Below are 15,134 nucleotides of genomic sequence, written 5' to 3'. Positions count from 1 at the left end.
TTCCAAAGCTACTGAAGCACTTTTACTCTTAAGTTAGAAAAAACCAACAGTACGTGCTGAGTTGTGTGTGTGTGTGAAGAGAATGCCATCTTCCACTTACCCTGAGAGAGTAGTGTGAGGAAGGTAGTCATGTGCTCTGTGCATCACTATCTTGTTACCACTAGTTACCCGTAGGGACGAAGGATGTTAACAGTTTGCACTTGAGGAAAGAGTGACCTTAAAAATGCAATATTGTGTTGTATGGGCAGTGGATGACCTCTTAGCTGATGGAATGTTCCTGTCTCTGCTATAATCATCCCATTTTATTTAAGCACATTATTAGCACAGTAACTGTTTCCCTTTTTCTACAGGTCATGAGCATCTTAGAAGCATTTGGACATGCCAGGACCACTCTTAATGACCTGTCCAGCTGCTTCATAAAGTATTTTGAGCTACAGTTCTGTGAGAGGAAAAAGCACTTAACTGGAGGTAAGTGTAAAATTAACAAGGAGGCCTCAGGAGCTACAAGAAGGGGCCAAAGACACCGAGCATGGCAGCAACAGTGACAGGTGTGTGTGTGCGTGTGTGTGCGTGCATGCGTGTGTGCGTGTGCACGTGTGTGCGTGCATGTGTGTACGTGTGTGTGCGTGTGTACGTGCGTGTGCATGCATACGTGTGTGCGTGTACGTGTGTGTGCGTACGCATGCGTGTGTGTGTGCATTGTTTGTATATAGTGTGTGTATAGTGTGCCAGCGTGCACATCCAGGGTGTCAAATTATGAGTTCTAAAATGATTGCAAATTGAAAACTATTCTGAAATGCAAGGTGAACCTTTTACAACAGTGTTTGTACAAACTGTATGATATGAAACCAAACCAAAAACAGCTGAAATGAATCACACTTGCCAAACAAACTAAAATAATCAAAATAAAATATAACTTGAGTATATAATTCCTTCATGCAACATACAGTGAAATCTATTTTTAAGAACAGTGAATCTGTATTTTAAAATGATTGAATTAAAACAAGTCAAAAAATCAAAATAATCACTCCACTAAACCAAACCAAACTTTCTGGTTTTATTTATATATTTAATATATATTTTAAACTAGGGGTTCCTGTTTAAAACCCAACTAATTTAAAATAAACATGATTTTATATCTTTCAAATCAAAAGAGAGTATATATGCAAATTAGTAACATAAATACAACTGTATATAGAGTGCCTGAATCTACCTGGAAGAAATATTAATTTTCAAAATTTTGTAACAGCGGTCGGCACGAAAACAATTGCTAATTGTAATGACCTTTTAAGTAGACCAATTTTATTTGGCATTTCAAATTACCCTATCGTCCTTTCAGGAAACGAAAGTCACTTCTGACCAAAGTTTAGAAACAAATAACCTGTGTTTTGTGCTTCCCAGGTGTCTCAATGATAAAGAATCCGCCTGCCAATAGCGGAGATGCTGTTTCCATACCTGGGTCGGGATCCCCTGGAGAAGGAGAAGGGAATGGCAACCCACTCCCTTCCCAGTATTCTTACCTGGGAAATCCCACGGACAGAGGAGCCCAGCAGGCTACCGTCCATGGGGTCACACCTAGTTGGACACAACTTAGCGACTAAAGAACAACAAGCCTGTATTTTGCAGTTAGCGTATGTCTAAATCCCATTATGACTAAATGAAATTTGGTAAAAAAAAAATGCATAAGAGGAGTAGGAAAAGATAATTTTAGCTGTTAAAGTTAGAGGTTTAAATTCTGCAATAGGAAAATTGTTTTGTTTTGTTTTTGATTTTTTAATCCATGTCTAAGAGCTCTACTTGAAGGTCTGCTATTTAGGAAAACCTCAGAGGACAAATGTCTTAAGCATCAGACTCTTGTTTTCACAGCTTTGCTTGTGACACCCCAGTCAGAACATCCCTCCAAGTGAAGGGATCACTTCATTAGGAGCATTAATTCCTCCTGACCTTTTCAGGCACCAGGGATTGGAGCCACAGAAGCTGGGAGCTCGGGGGGTTCCAGAGGCCCCATGTTCCAGCCCCTTGTCACTCCAGGGGACCCAAAGATAAGCACCGAGTGTAATCAGGGAGCTTGTTAGAACTGCAGTCTCATAATCCACCCTGAACCTCAGGACTGGGAATCTTCAACAGGATTCCCCGGCAGTTCTGACAGACCCTGACATCTGAAAGCTGTGGTTCTAAGCCAACCCGACTACGGCCGGATGCGAGGGTTTCTACACGATTGCCCTGGAGGAGATGCAGCTTGTTCTTGAGTCAGTATTCCCTTGGCCAAGACGGAGACACACTCAGTGGCTTCTGACGGACGCATTGTTTAGTCGCTCAGTCCTGTCCGACTCTTTGCGACCCCACGGACGGAAGCCCGCCAGGCTCCTCTGTCCATGGGATTCTCTAGGCAAGAATACTGGAGTGGGTTGCCATTCCCTCCTCCAGAGGATCTTCCCCACCCAGGGATCGAACTTGGGTCTGCCGCGTTGCAGGCAGACTCTTTACCATCTGAGCCACCAGGGAAGTCCTTCTGACAGTCTTATCCATTCCTCACTTCATTTACTTTTTTTCTGGATAGAGTTTAACACGTCCTCTGCAGGCATGTTAGTTCAGAAAATTAGCGTATGCCATACAAAAAGCATACAGAAGCAGGCTTTCGAGGGGAGCCTTGTGTTACTGAGCCGGCAGCCCCGCAGAGCCGCCGCACAGACCGGCTCCCGGGCTGCAGGCTGTGACTCGGGGACGGTAAGTACTCCCGCAGGCGAACCGGAGGCACTCCCGGATGCTGGGATGCGCCCGGCGTAGGTGCTGAGCTGAGGGCATCGGTGTAGTCTCAGCCCGGCCTGCAGCTGAGCGCATCCTCTTAGGAACGTGCTGGTCCAGGCTCCCACGGGGCAGGGCGCCCGGCAGCTCCACTTGCCCTGTGGTTCTCCCCCATCCCCTTCTCCTGAGGATCACCCTTCATTCAGGTCCCGTCGCCTGTGTTTGCTGGGCAGCCTCCTGCTGTGTTCTTTTAAAAATGTGGCAAATTGATTTTGAAGTGGTTATATATATATATATATTTTTTTTTTTTAATTTGAAGAATAGTACAACTGCTAATAAATAAAGAAGCATAAAAAGTTGGTGCTTGTTGAGACTACACTAATAAATGTGTAATGCCTAGGACATGAGAGGTCGGGGGAGGCTAACGGGAGCAGTCTGTGGGCTCAGATCTTAGTTTTACTCTGTTTAAGAGGAAGACGAGGAATGTTCAGAGGATGCTTATTAGGAGAGTGAGAGTTCAAGGGCACTGTCTTTGGAGTGAACTTTGAAGAAACTTCTAAGTGTACACTGCAAAGCCGAAGACTTGAGTAAGATGTGACGAGTGGCATCAAATATTCACCCCCCACGGGGAGAGCGTCTTGAATACAAAGGCGGATTCTGTGTGCGGCAGAGAGTCGGCGAGGTTCCGGAGAAGGAGCCTGCTGGTGACTGCGCTGTGCTCTCTCCCACCCCAGGCAAACGTTCACGCGGGACGCGGAGCACGTGCTCACATGCTAAAGACGGTCCAAACTGCGATGCGGAGCTTGGACCAGAGGGTGCTACGGACCGTCCCCCTGTTCCGCGTTCTCTGGGTCCAAATATGTGCCCTGTGGTAACACTGATGAGCTCTTCCGATGCCGAGAAGAGTGGCTCGTCAGCACCGTTGCCTCCCGGTGCTGGCAGCACAGGGTACACAGCGTCGACAGGAGGAGACGAGGGCATCAGTGACCGGCAGCGGCTGTAACAAGGCACCACGCCCTGGCGGAGAGCTATCCTGCACAGTTCTGGAGGCTGCAAGCCCAGCATCCAGGCACAGCAGGGCTGAGCCACCTCGGGTTCTCGGGGGAGAGTCTGTCCTCATTCTTCTGGCTGATACTTGACTTGTAGAGACATCGCCCTGCTCTGCTTTGTCACGGGGGTTCTTCCTGCGTCTCTTTTCTTCTTACCAAGACACCAGTCATGTTGGGTTAGGACCCATGCCACTCTGTCCATTTTATCGTTTTAAAAAACAGTTATTCTACGTTTTATTAGATGATTCTGTTTATACTGTTGTGTTGGGCGTTCACTTTGAAGTCAGTTGGAGTGCGTCCTGCTTTCGAGGCCTGCAGGGTCGTCTGGGGGCTAAGACGTGTCTTTCTGACCCTTTCCCCCCAGCATGCGTCACTTTGTCCATTGCTGCATCCGCAGCGTCTAGCACCGCGTCTGGCAGAGTCAGGGGATAGTAGATACACGGTGAGCAAATGAATCAAGGGCGGAAGGAGGTTACAGAAGAAACACGAACAGAGGACAAGGACTAGAAAAGCTCTGGAGGAACACCGGGCTTCCCAGGTGGCACAGTGATAAAGAATCCACCTGCCGATGCAGGAGACACAGGTTCGATCCCTCAGTCAGGAAGATCCCCAGGAGTAGGAAACGGCAACCCCCTCCAGTATTCTTGCCTGGAGAATCCTATGGACAGAGGAGCCTCTGCGGGCTGCAGTCCATGGGGTTGCACAGAGTCAGACACAACTTCACAGCTGAGCACGCACACAAAGGAATGTGAGCCCAGGATTGGCAGCTCTGAGTGTTTACAAGTCTTTGTTGGATTCCAAAGAGGGGCTGAAGCTGATGGTCGCACTCTGAGCTCAGATTCCACAAGTCCTGGGCCCAGGCTCAGTTCTACCTCTGTACCTATTTCTGTGACCTGGATCAAACCCCATAGAGGCTCTAGGCTTATTCGTAGGATGGAGAAGTTAGAGCTGAGACCAGGCAGAGCTTGGACGAGAATGGAGTGGAGTGAGTGTGAGATGCCAGGCCCGGAGAGGCTGCTGTGATCTGGAAACCCCGTGCTGCTCAGCATGGCCTTGTCTCAGCGTGAGAGCACCTGCCAGCACCCGCTTTCAGATGAAACCTCATGCCCAGGGTCACCCATCACAGGGCCCAGTGCTTAAGTGTTTTATTTTCTTTGTATGTGAGACATGATTCACCCCACAACAGAGACTAAGGGCAGATCTATTGTGTTTGTCTTTACTTTTCAAAATTATTTTCAGTCTAAGAAAAAGTATCGTCATCACCTCCAAAAACAGGCACTCTGTGAACACTTCAAGGAGCTGTAAGATCTGACTTTTGAGTTTTGAATAACTTCATCACCAAGAGCCCTTTTTATGAATGAAAAATATAAAAGGTATTAATTTAATTCACTTTACATGGTTTTTAAAGGGAGCTGAGTTATCAAATTAGTTCCAGGTAAAAGCCTTCTGAATTTTAAGCATTCACGAAAATAGTTAATCAAACAGGAGTAAGGTTTTTACACCTCAAATTAGGTAAAATATATGTAGGTTACAGGTTCATTTTGTGCTTTATAGAGTCAAACACAGCTCAGCAACTGAACAGCAATGTCCTTAAATTATGAACAAATATAATAGTTGTAATGATTTTATTGTTGTTGTTGTTCTTTAGTTGTTGTGTCCGACTCTTTGCAACTCCATGGGCTGCAGCACACCAGGCTCCCCTGTCCTTCACTGTCTCCTTGAGTTTGCTCAAACTCGTGTCCATTGAGTCGGTGATGCCATCCAACCACCCCATCCTCTGTCGTACCTTCTCCTCATGCCCTCCATCTTTCCCAGCATCAGGGTCTTTTCCAGTGAGTCAGCTCTTCACATGAGGTGGCCAAAGTATTGGAGTTTCAGCTTCAGTCTGTCCATTGAATATTCAGGGCTGATTTCCTTTAGGAGTGACTGGTTTGATCTCCTTGCAGTCCAAGGGACTCTTACGAGTTGTCTCCAGCACATAATTCGAAAGCATCAATTTTTTGACGCTCAGCCTTCTTTATGGTCCAGCTCTCACATCCGTATGTGATTTTATTATACTGGGAATGCTATCTTACTCATTTAAGGGTGACAGATGCTGTATGTTTCCTTTATTGATACTATTGCTGATATTTTGATATAATGCCAACTCCTTGATCAGGCGTTCAAACACAAATTGTAACATAAAAAATACAAGTCTCAGTTTTATGAACCATCTGCTACAGTGAAGTAAGGATTGTTTCTTAATTTGAAGAAATTTTAATCAATAAATAACATTCTAGCCTGACTTTTAGCCCAAGCTTCCCCCATCTGATTACTTATTTGACAGTATAACCTTTCTAGGTTGCCCAAACCCTTCTTCAGTCAGTGGCTCCCTTAACAGCAAGGGCACCTTCCTTCTTGAAGGAGAGGGAGCGTTCTCACCTCCATCTCCTTTCATCTTGATCAAAAATGTGTCCAGATCTGTAAGACGCTTTCACAGCGTATTATATATAATCTGCCAAGGTGTATATTGACATGTATGTTTTCAGTTGTGAAACTTTCTGGAAGATATGTTCACATAGAGTTCTGAAAATGTGGCGGATCACAGACGTATTTCCAGTCAAGACTATTTCTGACATGAAACACTTTTTAAAACATACACATCTTGAAACCTTGAGAAATAAGTAGGAACTTTCTGATCATGGTCACTTGCACGAATGAGTCAGAAACCTTTCTGGCTCCAAAACCTATCCTCTTCCTTCCAGTGTCATTTCAGGCACAGCAGAAAGTCCTGCACTTCCCCTGTTTGGAAGAATATTGGAGTCTCATGAAAATTTGAATTTTGGTTGTTTTGTGTTTTCTTCCATGTAAAAGCTTCTTCAAGATGGATTAAAAAAAAAATCTACTGATCAGAATTCTGCTAATCCACAGTAATTTTATTCACTGCTGGAGATGAGCTAACTAGGATGATTACTAATTATTCCATTTTTTAAAGATGAAGTGTATTGATGTCGCTCTATGATGTGGAATTTGATTAGTTCGGAATGCTGCTTTAAATTAAGCTTGTGTGTTGGCTTGAACAAATGGGCATCAAGTCAGTCTTTTCTCTGAGGTTAGAAGCTTGATGATCAGAAGGATGAATGAAGGTCCTCCATTTCCACCTGAGATGTCTTTAGTTAGTGAATAGAAAACCACAGTAGGGACAACTCTTGACAGTTTATTTCCTAGGAGTGCAGATTTTAGCAGTTAGCTACTTCAGGATCAATACTATTAACAACAAATGGAACATGTTTTCAGCATTTTGCTTAAGAAAGAAAAGTAAAATTTAATAATTTAGACCTCAACTTGAAATTTACCAACTGATTCAATGCTTATGGAAAAATGGAAAAGAAATTATACCACCTCTTTCTAATTTTATCACTTTGGGGCTTTAATACCACTAATTAAAGGGATACTTTGAAAGAGTCTTTCTTTATGCACTCATGGCAACCTTTCTAGAAGGTGTCCAGTGAGAGAACTTTTCTTAATAAAATTTATGAATTTTGAGACTTTTAAAGCACTGATCATCATTCTGAGACTAAATTGACCACTCACAAAATTTACAGGTATAAAGCACAGAAGAAGTGATTGCATTGGTTCCCTGAGGTTCACTGTATAGAAACAAGCTTGGAGACCTCACATTCTTGCTTTTAGAAACTGGACTCTTGAATAATTAGTTGCAAACTCATTATATGAGTTGTTTATAATTCAAATGTAAGGGAAATTGAATTTATTTGCCTTTCTAAAACTGCTGTTAGGATCCAAAAAAATTACTGATCAGAAATTTTTGGTTCAAAGTGGAAAACTATAGTTATTGCATCTAAAATTGAAATGTGTAACTATTTACTGCCATTCACACGGATAAGAATAAACCTAAATTCAAATGAAAAGCATACTCCAGAAACCGTAGAATTTTCAACATGTCAAATATATGTCAAAAGGTCTGACCAACACCAGAGTCTGAATTTCCAGCCCTCTTTGAAGCAGCGCCAGGGTTGTCATTTCCATGCTACATACTTTCATCATTTCCCACCTACTTTAAATGGAATTTCATCATCTACAATCCATAAAAGAAATAATTCATAAGCTAGACTTCATTACAATTAAAAATTTCTATTCTGTGAAAGACATACGATCCATGAAGCATGTTCCTTGGCACTGACTCAACTGAGTTGAAAACTACATCTCCACGTGGTGTAGGCATGAATGTTTATAACCGCTTCATTCATCATCCCAAGAACTGGAAGCAACCAAGATGTCTTTTAATAGGTGAATGGATAAACTGTAGTACATTCATTCTGTGGACTAGTATTCACTAATAAAAAATGAGCTATAAAGCCTTGAAAAAACGAAAAAGGACACTTTCGTATTATTATGTGAGAGAGGACAGTCTGAAAAGGGTTCTTAATGTGTGATTCCAGCTATATAACATTCAGGAAAAGGTGAAATTATAGCTCCAGTGCAGATTGCTGGGTGCCGGGAGCTGGGCAGCGGGAGGAGTAGGCGTATCAGTGACTTTTAGGGCCGTGGAACTGTTGTGTATGATGCCGTAAGGGTGCACGCGTGACATACTGTCGTTCACTGGCTCAGTCGTGCCCAGCTCCTTGCGACCCCATGGACTGCAGCACGCCAGGCCTCCCTGTCCTTCACTGTCTCCCGGAGCTTGCTCAGACTCCTGAGTCCATTGAGTCGGTAATGCCATTCAGCCATCCAATCTACACACATGATGCATACATTTCTCAAAACCCATAGAACTGTCTAACACAAAGAGTGAATACCAATATAAATTACAGACTTTCGTCAATAATAGTGTATCAGATTTGGTTCATTCATTTTAACAAATGCACCACTCTAATGCAAGACATTAATAACAAGGGAAACGACTTATTAGGGAAGGGAGAAAGGATATATTGGAACTCTCAGTAATTTCTGCTTAATTTTTCTGGACTTAAAAAATTTCTCTGAAAACAAAGTCTATTATTTTGTTTTTTTAAAAGTCTGTTTGAAAGGAAGCTGCATTCTTGTCTCTTCAGATTAATACGTGTAAATGTACAGAGCTGAAACTAACAATGCCATTTAACAGAATTCCTCTTCTTTTCTTTAACCAGCCAGAATCTTCTCGTATATGCTAGAGAAATCCAGACTCGTTTCACAGTCCCCTGGCCAGAGCAATTTTCTCATCTTCTACTTGCTGATGGACGGATTATCTGCTGAAGAGAAGTATGGACTGCACCTTAATAATTTACATGCCCATCGGTAAGTGATTATGTGTTTTCAGGTTGATTGCTCTGCCCTCAAATTGTGACTGCGTTTTAGCAGTCTTAAAGTTTCTTCTTATTTTTCAGAGAAGAAATGGTGACTTCTTTTAGGAGAATAATTGGATATACTGTTAGGTTTGAACTATCTGTGTATTACCATTTATTGAGTGTTTAGGTGAAGTTTGTTGTGTGTGTATTATCTTATATTTTTCTAGTTTTCAGATCAGAATAATGGATTAGCACATTTATAAGCATTTGTGTTCCCTTGGATATTTTGGATGTAACAGTTATGAATTCCTAATTTGGGGTTGTCTTTTGAAATAATGGGACATGGTATTTGAGCAATTATGGTGCATTAGGAACAGATGAGGTTACATAATGGCTTCAGATGAACCATGCACACAAGCTGGGGGCACTGATTTTCTGCAGGGGAGGCAGACCGTGTTTGTTAGAAGGAGGGGCCCTTGGTCACAGGATGGCCGTGCAAGGGGTGACTTTGCGACGTATACGTTTTCGCCGACCGCCTGACCCTGTGTGTCTCCCTTCATGGACGGGTCCACACTTGGAGAGGATGAGAATGAGCCAGCAAGGAGTGTAAACCCCACTCAGACGAGGAGTAGGGGAGACGGGGGGAGAGGGTGGCGGGTGGGTAGGTCCAAACCCAGTGGTGAATTCCTGGCCGAGCAGCGAGGAGGGGCCGCGCTCTGATAAAGCTGTGCATTAACTTCAAACATTCACTGACCCCTGAGTGTTTGTTCACTGGCTGTTGCCGGATTTAAGAAGAATGATGTGCTCGTGATTTTATGAGAATTTTTGTGAGAGAAAATAAAGGATGCGTGAGGAGGAGGAGGAGGGCCTCCCGGGTGGCGATGGTGGTCAAGAACCCTCCTGCCAATGCAGGAGAGTCAAGAGACATGGGTTCGATCCCTGGGTGGGGAAGATCCCCTGGAGGAGGGCATAGCAACCCACTCCAGTATTCTTGCCTGGAGAATCCCATGGACAGAGGAGCCTGGTGGGCTACAGTCCCTGGGGTCGCAGAGAGGCAGACACGCCTGAGTGACTAAGCTCACATGCACGGCAGGGCGGAGCATGGCCAGAGAACCGGTCACGTCTGAGAGCTGAAGGCCACGCTGAGTGGACAGGGAGGTGGAGGGGTCCAGTGCCGGCACTGAGAGAGGGGCCTTTTCCAGGCCCCCTGGGGTCTCCATGGAGCTGAACCCCAGACCTGTCCAGGCAGGGACAGGACCACGTCTGTGTCACCACGGCTGCAGAGGGTAAGGAGGTGGGGCATGCACCCAGGGGCGAGGAATGAACTGGCCTTATTCGAAGGCCCCCTTAGATTATTATTTAATTACATTATTTAATTATTTAATGACATTATTTAATGACAACTCACTCGGTTTCCTTGAAACTATTACAGCCAACAATACAGATCCCGTTTATCATGTTGATAGAGACTTAAAGTGAAGAAGGCCTTAGCAAAATTGTTGTTCAAAGCGAAAGATGATTTGGAGATTTACTGTCCCCCAAACAAGAGAAATTCAGAAGAAAAAGAAAGCACTGGTACTGAAGAATCATAGCCCAGGCAAAAGCGATTTTAAAAACAGACTCTTTTGAACCCCAATACTTTGGCCACATGATCGAAGAACTGACTCATTGGAAAAGACCCTGATTCTGGGAAAGACTGAGGGCAGGAGGAGGAGGGGACGGCAGAGGATGAGATGGCTGGATGGCATCACCAACTCAGTGGACACGAGTTTGAGTAAAGTCCAGGAGATGGTGAAGGACAGGGAAGTGTGGCATGTTACAGTCCACGGGCTCACAAAGAGTCGGACACGACTGAGCGACTGAACAACAGCAAACCTAGAAGAGTGCTGGCATTTTTATTTTTTATCAAATCACCTCATTTCCTAAAGGAAGAAATCAGATCTGGAGGTATAGGGAGGTCTATACCGAAGTGAGTACAACAGCAGAAGTGAGATAACCCGGTCTTGAATCACTCTCTGTTTTTCTGCATCGGGCATCTCAGACAGGAGGGGAAAGCATCCGACTGGGGGCTCTTGGGGTGTTCTGGGCAGCCTGTGGGGAAGAAAAGTCTCGGTGGCTTGCATTCCTCATCTTTCCTACCAGCAAAGGCTCAAAGCTGACGGCAGACCATTGCGTTAGGTGGTGCGTCTGCACGCGTGTGCGTGCGTGCTTGTACACGCATGTGCCTGGCATTGCAGACGCAGAGCCACTGAGGAACAAAAGGCAGCCGTCTAGTCCAGCATTCAAAGATACGATTCAGCCTCTTGGGCCACGGTTTGGACCCCTCTTTTGAAGTGTGAGAGCGTGTGGGAGAAAACAAGTGTTTCTTTATTGACCTCCGTTCCAACATCCGTTTCTCTTTGCAAAAGAGCTTGAAATCACTGAGGCCATTTAGAAAGTCAAACGTCAGGGCTTGCTTTGTGAGAAGGCCCAACAGGAAAGAACTCAGCAAAATCATGAATAATTCAACTCTCTTGAACAAAGACGTTATTTTATTAAAATGAATTATAAATATCTAAGGAGTGCAAAACAACATTCCTCAGTAAAAATGTACACTGCCACTCCAGATTCATAAAACATATCCATTGGAGCGTTTGTACAATGACATTTCCACAGACAGAGTATTCTTTAATAATAAAACCAGCAGTTTTGCAAGTTATAATGCCCTATACATCCCGATAGTTCTGTGATTTGTGTCCTGTGGGTCTTTTAACAGTCACAGAGTTTGTGGGTTTTCTCACCTTTACAGTCCTGGTCAGGCTTGAGGAGCTTATATTTGTATTGGGGTACATCATCTTTGCTTAGTCATTACATACATTAAGTACTAGAGTTTTGTAAATTGTTTGGCTTGCTCACAATCAGTAGTATTAATAACTTATTAGCTTTCTAACCTTTCACAATTTGATGATCTTTCTGAGTTTCCTCCTTAAGGAATTCATAGGTAAAGGATATCACTATATTTATATAACTATATATTGTTACATAAACAATATATAAATAAACTACATATTGTTTATATATAAACAATATTATCATCACACCTACTTATCTGATTTTAAGAGATATTGATATATTATCAGGTAGAACAAATTAGCATCTACTTTACCATCTAAATGTCCCTTTGCTTATCAATGCTTATTCCATAATGCAACGTGTCTTGAGATTTTGATGATGTATGTTGAGTCTTTAAAGCAAACATTACAAACGTTTGCAAACCTGCCTCCTTAAAATGCCTCTTTTCTTTATTACTACCCACTCGTTACCTACATGAAACATATAAATAAACATGGAACAGGAATTGTAAGCTGAAGACATATCCAAGATTCATCACATGTCCTTATGTGATCAGAACTCCAAAGAGAAGAAAGGATTATTTAAGAAGTGCTATGCTACTGCAGTTAAAGCTACAGAAGTGTTTTTGTTTTGTTTTGTTTTTAACTTTGACTCTGGTTTGGAACTAAAAGTTTTCAGAGTCTCACATGAAAATTTATGGAGGTTTATTTTAGTGTTAAATGCACCTAAAAATACTCTCTTGTTTGTATAATTGGAACAGTATCTAGAACAAGCAGATAGCACTCTTGTTTATAGAATAGAAATGGAGCAGATCTAGATATCAAATCTTATTGCTTAACTGCATGAAAGCAATATTTATAACACTTTGCCTACAGTCTTCCTGGACAGACGGTTTAAACAACGACCACAGGAAAAATGCCTCTGGGTCCTGACATTTTGAGCAGCAGCAGTAAGTTGCATTATAGAAAATCACCTCTAGATGGCAAACTCTCCACAAAGTCAGACGGCCAAAATACGTCTCCATCAGTAAAGGTTTCTTTTTTTTCCCCAAACTTATTTATTTTTAATTGAAGGAAAGTTGCTTCACAATATACCTACGGCTTCCACATGAGTCAGCCATAGGTATCCGTGTCTCCCCTCCCTCTGGGACCTCCCTCCCAGCTCCCACCCCATCCCACCCCATCCCACCCCATCCCACCCCTCTAGGTGGCTACAGAGCCCGGGGTTGAGTCGTACAGCAGATGCCCGCCGGCTGTCTACGCTACACGTGCGGCTGTGCGTGCTTCCACCTGACTCTCCATTCGTCCCGCCTCTCCTTCCTCCCCCGCTGTGCGCACGAGTCTCTTCTCTGAGTCTGCGGCTCCACTGTTGTCCTGTAAATACGTTGGTCAGTACCACGTTTCTAGATTCCATACGTATGCATTAATATATGATATTTGTTTTTCTCTTTATTTCACTCTGTATAGTAGAGCCTAGGATCATCCACCTCAGCAGAATGGCTCAAATATGTTCCTTTTTATGGCTGAGTAACATTCTATTGTATATACGTGCCACCGTTTCTTTATCCATTCATCCGTTGATGGACGTCTAGGTTGCTTCCATGCCTGAGCGTTTCTAAGTTGCGCTGCAGTGAGCGCTGGGGTACATGTGTGTTCTTTAATTTTGTTTTCCTCAGGGTATACGCCAAGTAGTGGGGTCGCTAGGTCCTCTGGTAGTTCTACTCCCAGTTTTTTGAGGAATCTCCACAGTGGCTGTATCATTTTCCCTTCCCACCAACAATGCAAGAGGGTTCCCATTTCTTCACACCCTCTCCAGCATTCATTGTTTGTGGGGTCTTTTGATGATGGCCATTCTGACTGGTGTGAGGAGATATTTCATTGTAGTTTTGATTTGCCTTTCTCTAATAACGAGCGATGTTGAGCATCTTTTCATGTGTTTATTAGCCATCTGTATGTCTTCTTTGGAGAAATGTCTGTTCAGGTCTCTTGGCCACTTTTTGATTGGGTTGTTTGTTTTTCGGTTCCTGAGTTGTGTAAGCTGCTTGCATATTTTGGAAAGGGATCCTTGGTCAGTCTCCTTTGTCCAGGCTGTACGGTCGTGTTCCTTCTTCCGTTTGGCTTCTGTCTTTGATGGTACGGTTGAGCCAGTGTTTCGTGTAGGCTTCATGTTGGGAGTGATCTCTGTTTGCATTCTGGTGGGGGAAGTGAGTTTTGGGGGTTTTTTCCTCTCTGATGGGTAGGGCTGTGTGAGGCCTTATGTTTTGGGTGTCCCTGGTAATCCTGCCTGCCGCTGGTTGGGTTTGGGCCCTGGTCTTGCTTGTTGTTCAGGCGGAGCATCTTGCCCTGAGTGCTGGCAGCCGCTGGGTCATGGCAGCTCGTGTACACAGGGAGGCCTTTGCCAAGTCCTCACCAATCAATGCTCCCTGGGCTGGGAGTTCCTGGCAGTCTAGGGTCTGGGACGTACTGCTCCCACTCCAGAGGCTCCGGCCCGGTCTCTGGCCAGGGGACTGAGACTCCACAAGTCGTTTGTTTTGCCATTAAAGGGGATTAAAACAAACATACCGAGGCACTAGTGGTGAAGAACTCGCCTGCCAGTGCAGCAGATATAAAAGACGTGGGCTCTATTGCTGGGTCGGGAAGATCCCCTGGAGTCGGAAGTGGAAACCCTCTCCTGTATTCTTCCCTGGAGAATCCCATGGGCACAGGAGCCTGGCGGGCTACAGTCCGTGGGGTTGCAAAGAGTCAGACACGGCTGAACTGACTTAACACAGAAACAAGAAATAAAAGATAAACCCCAGACAAATGGCGAGTACAAAATCAAGCAAATAATAACAAAAATAATGGAACATGCACACACCCATACAAAACCAAAACAGTCCAAAGGAAATAAAGTACAAGAGACTAACCCAGTGAGCAAAGGAAACCAAAAATGATATTGACCAATTTAAAAAAGCTATCTAAAGCACAAACCAGAAAAGAAAATCAAAGCAAGGTGCCAACTGGGGAAGAAAGCAGAGAAGACAAAATAAACTAACAAACATGATGAAAAAAAAAAAAGAAAGAAAAATAGGAAAAGAAAGGGAGAATAGAAAAGCAAAGTTAAATAGAGTATATAAAAAAGGTTTATATGCATTAAAGAAAATCTACAGCAGGAAAAAAGCAATAAGAAAACAAACAAAAAATAGTTTAAAAATAAATTTTGAAAAATTTGAATTAAAAAAAAAACCCCACAGAATTGCAAAAGT

At 43.6% G+C, this 15,134-nt stretch overlaps 1 protein-coding gene across 2 annotated transcripts in view; it reads left to right on the top strand.

Moving 5' to 3' along the window:
* MYO16 (myosin XVI) overlaps positions 1–15,134 on the top strand; it is a 517,517-nt gene that overhangs the window by 268,647 nt on the left and 233,736 nt on the right. For both annotated transcript variants that reach the window (XM_044927086.2, XM_044927087.2), the window contains exons 15-16: positions 351–468; positions 8,921–9,068. In XM_044927086.2, the coding sequence (XP_044783021.2) occupies positions 351–468; positions 8,921–9,068 (266 nt within the window). The remainder of the gene's footprint in view (positions 1–350; positions 469–8,920; positions 9,069–15,134) is intronic.

This window comes from Bubalus bubalis, chromosome 13 (genome assembly GCF_019923935.1).
Source record: "Bubalus bubalis isolate 160015118507 breed Murrah chromosome 13, NDDB_SH_1, whole genome shotgun sequence".
NCBI lineage: Eukaryota > Metazoa > Chordata > Mammalia > Artiodactyla > Bovidae > Bubalus > Bubalus bubalis.
This window is presented reverse-complemented; position numbering and strand designations above follow the sequence as displayed.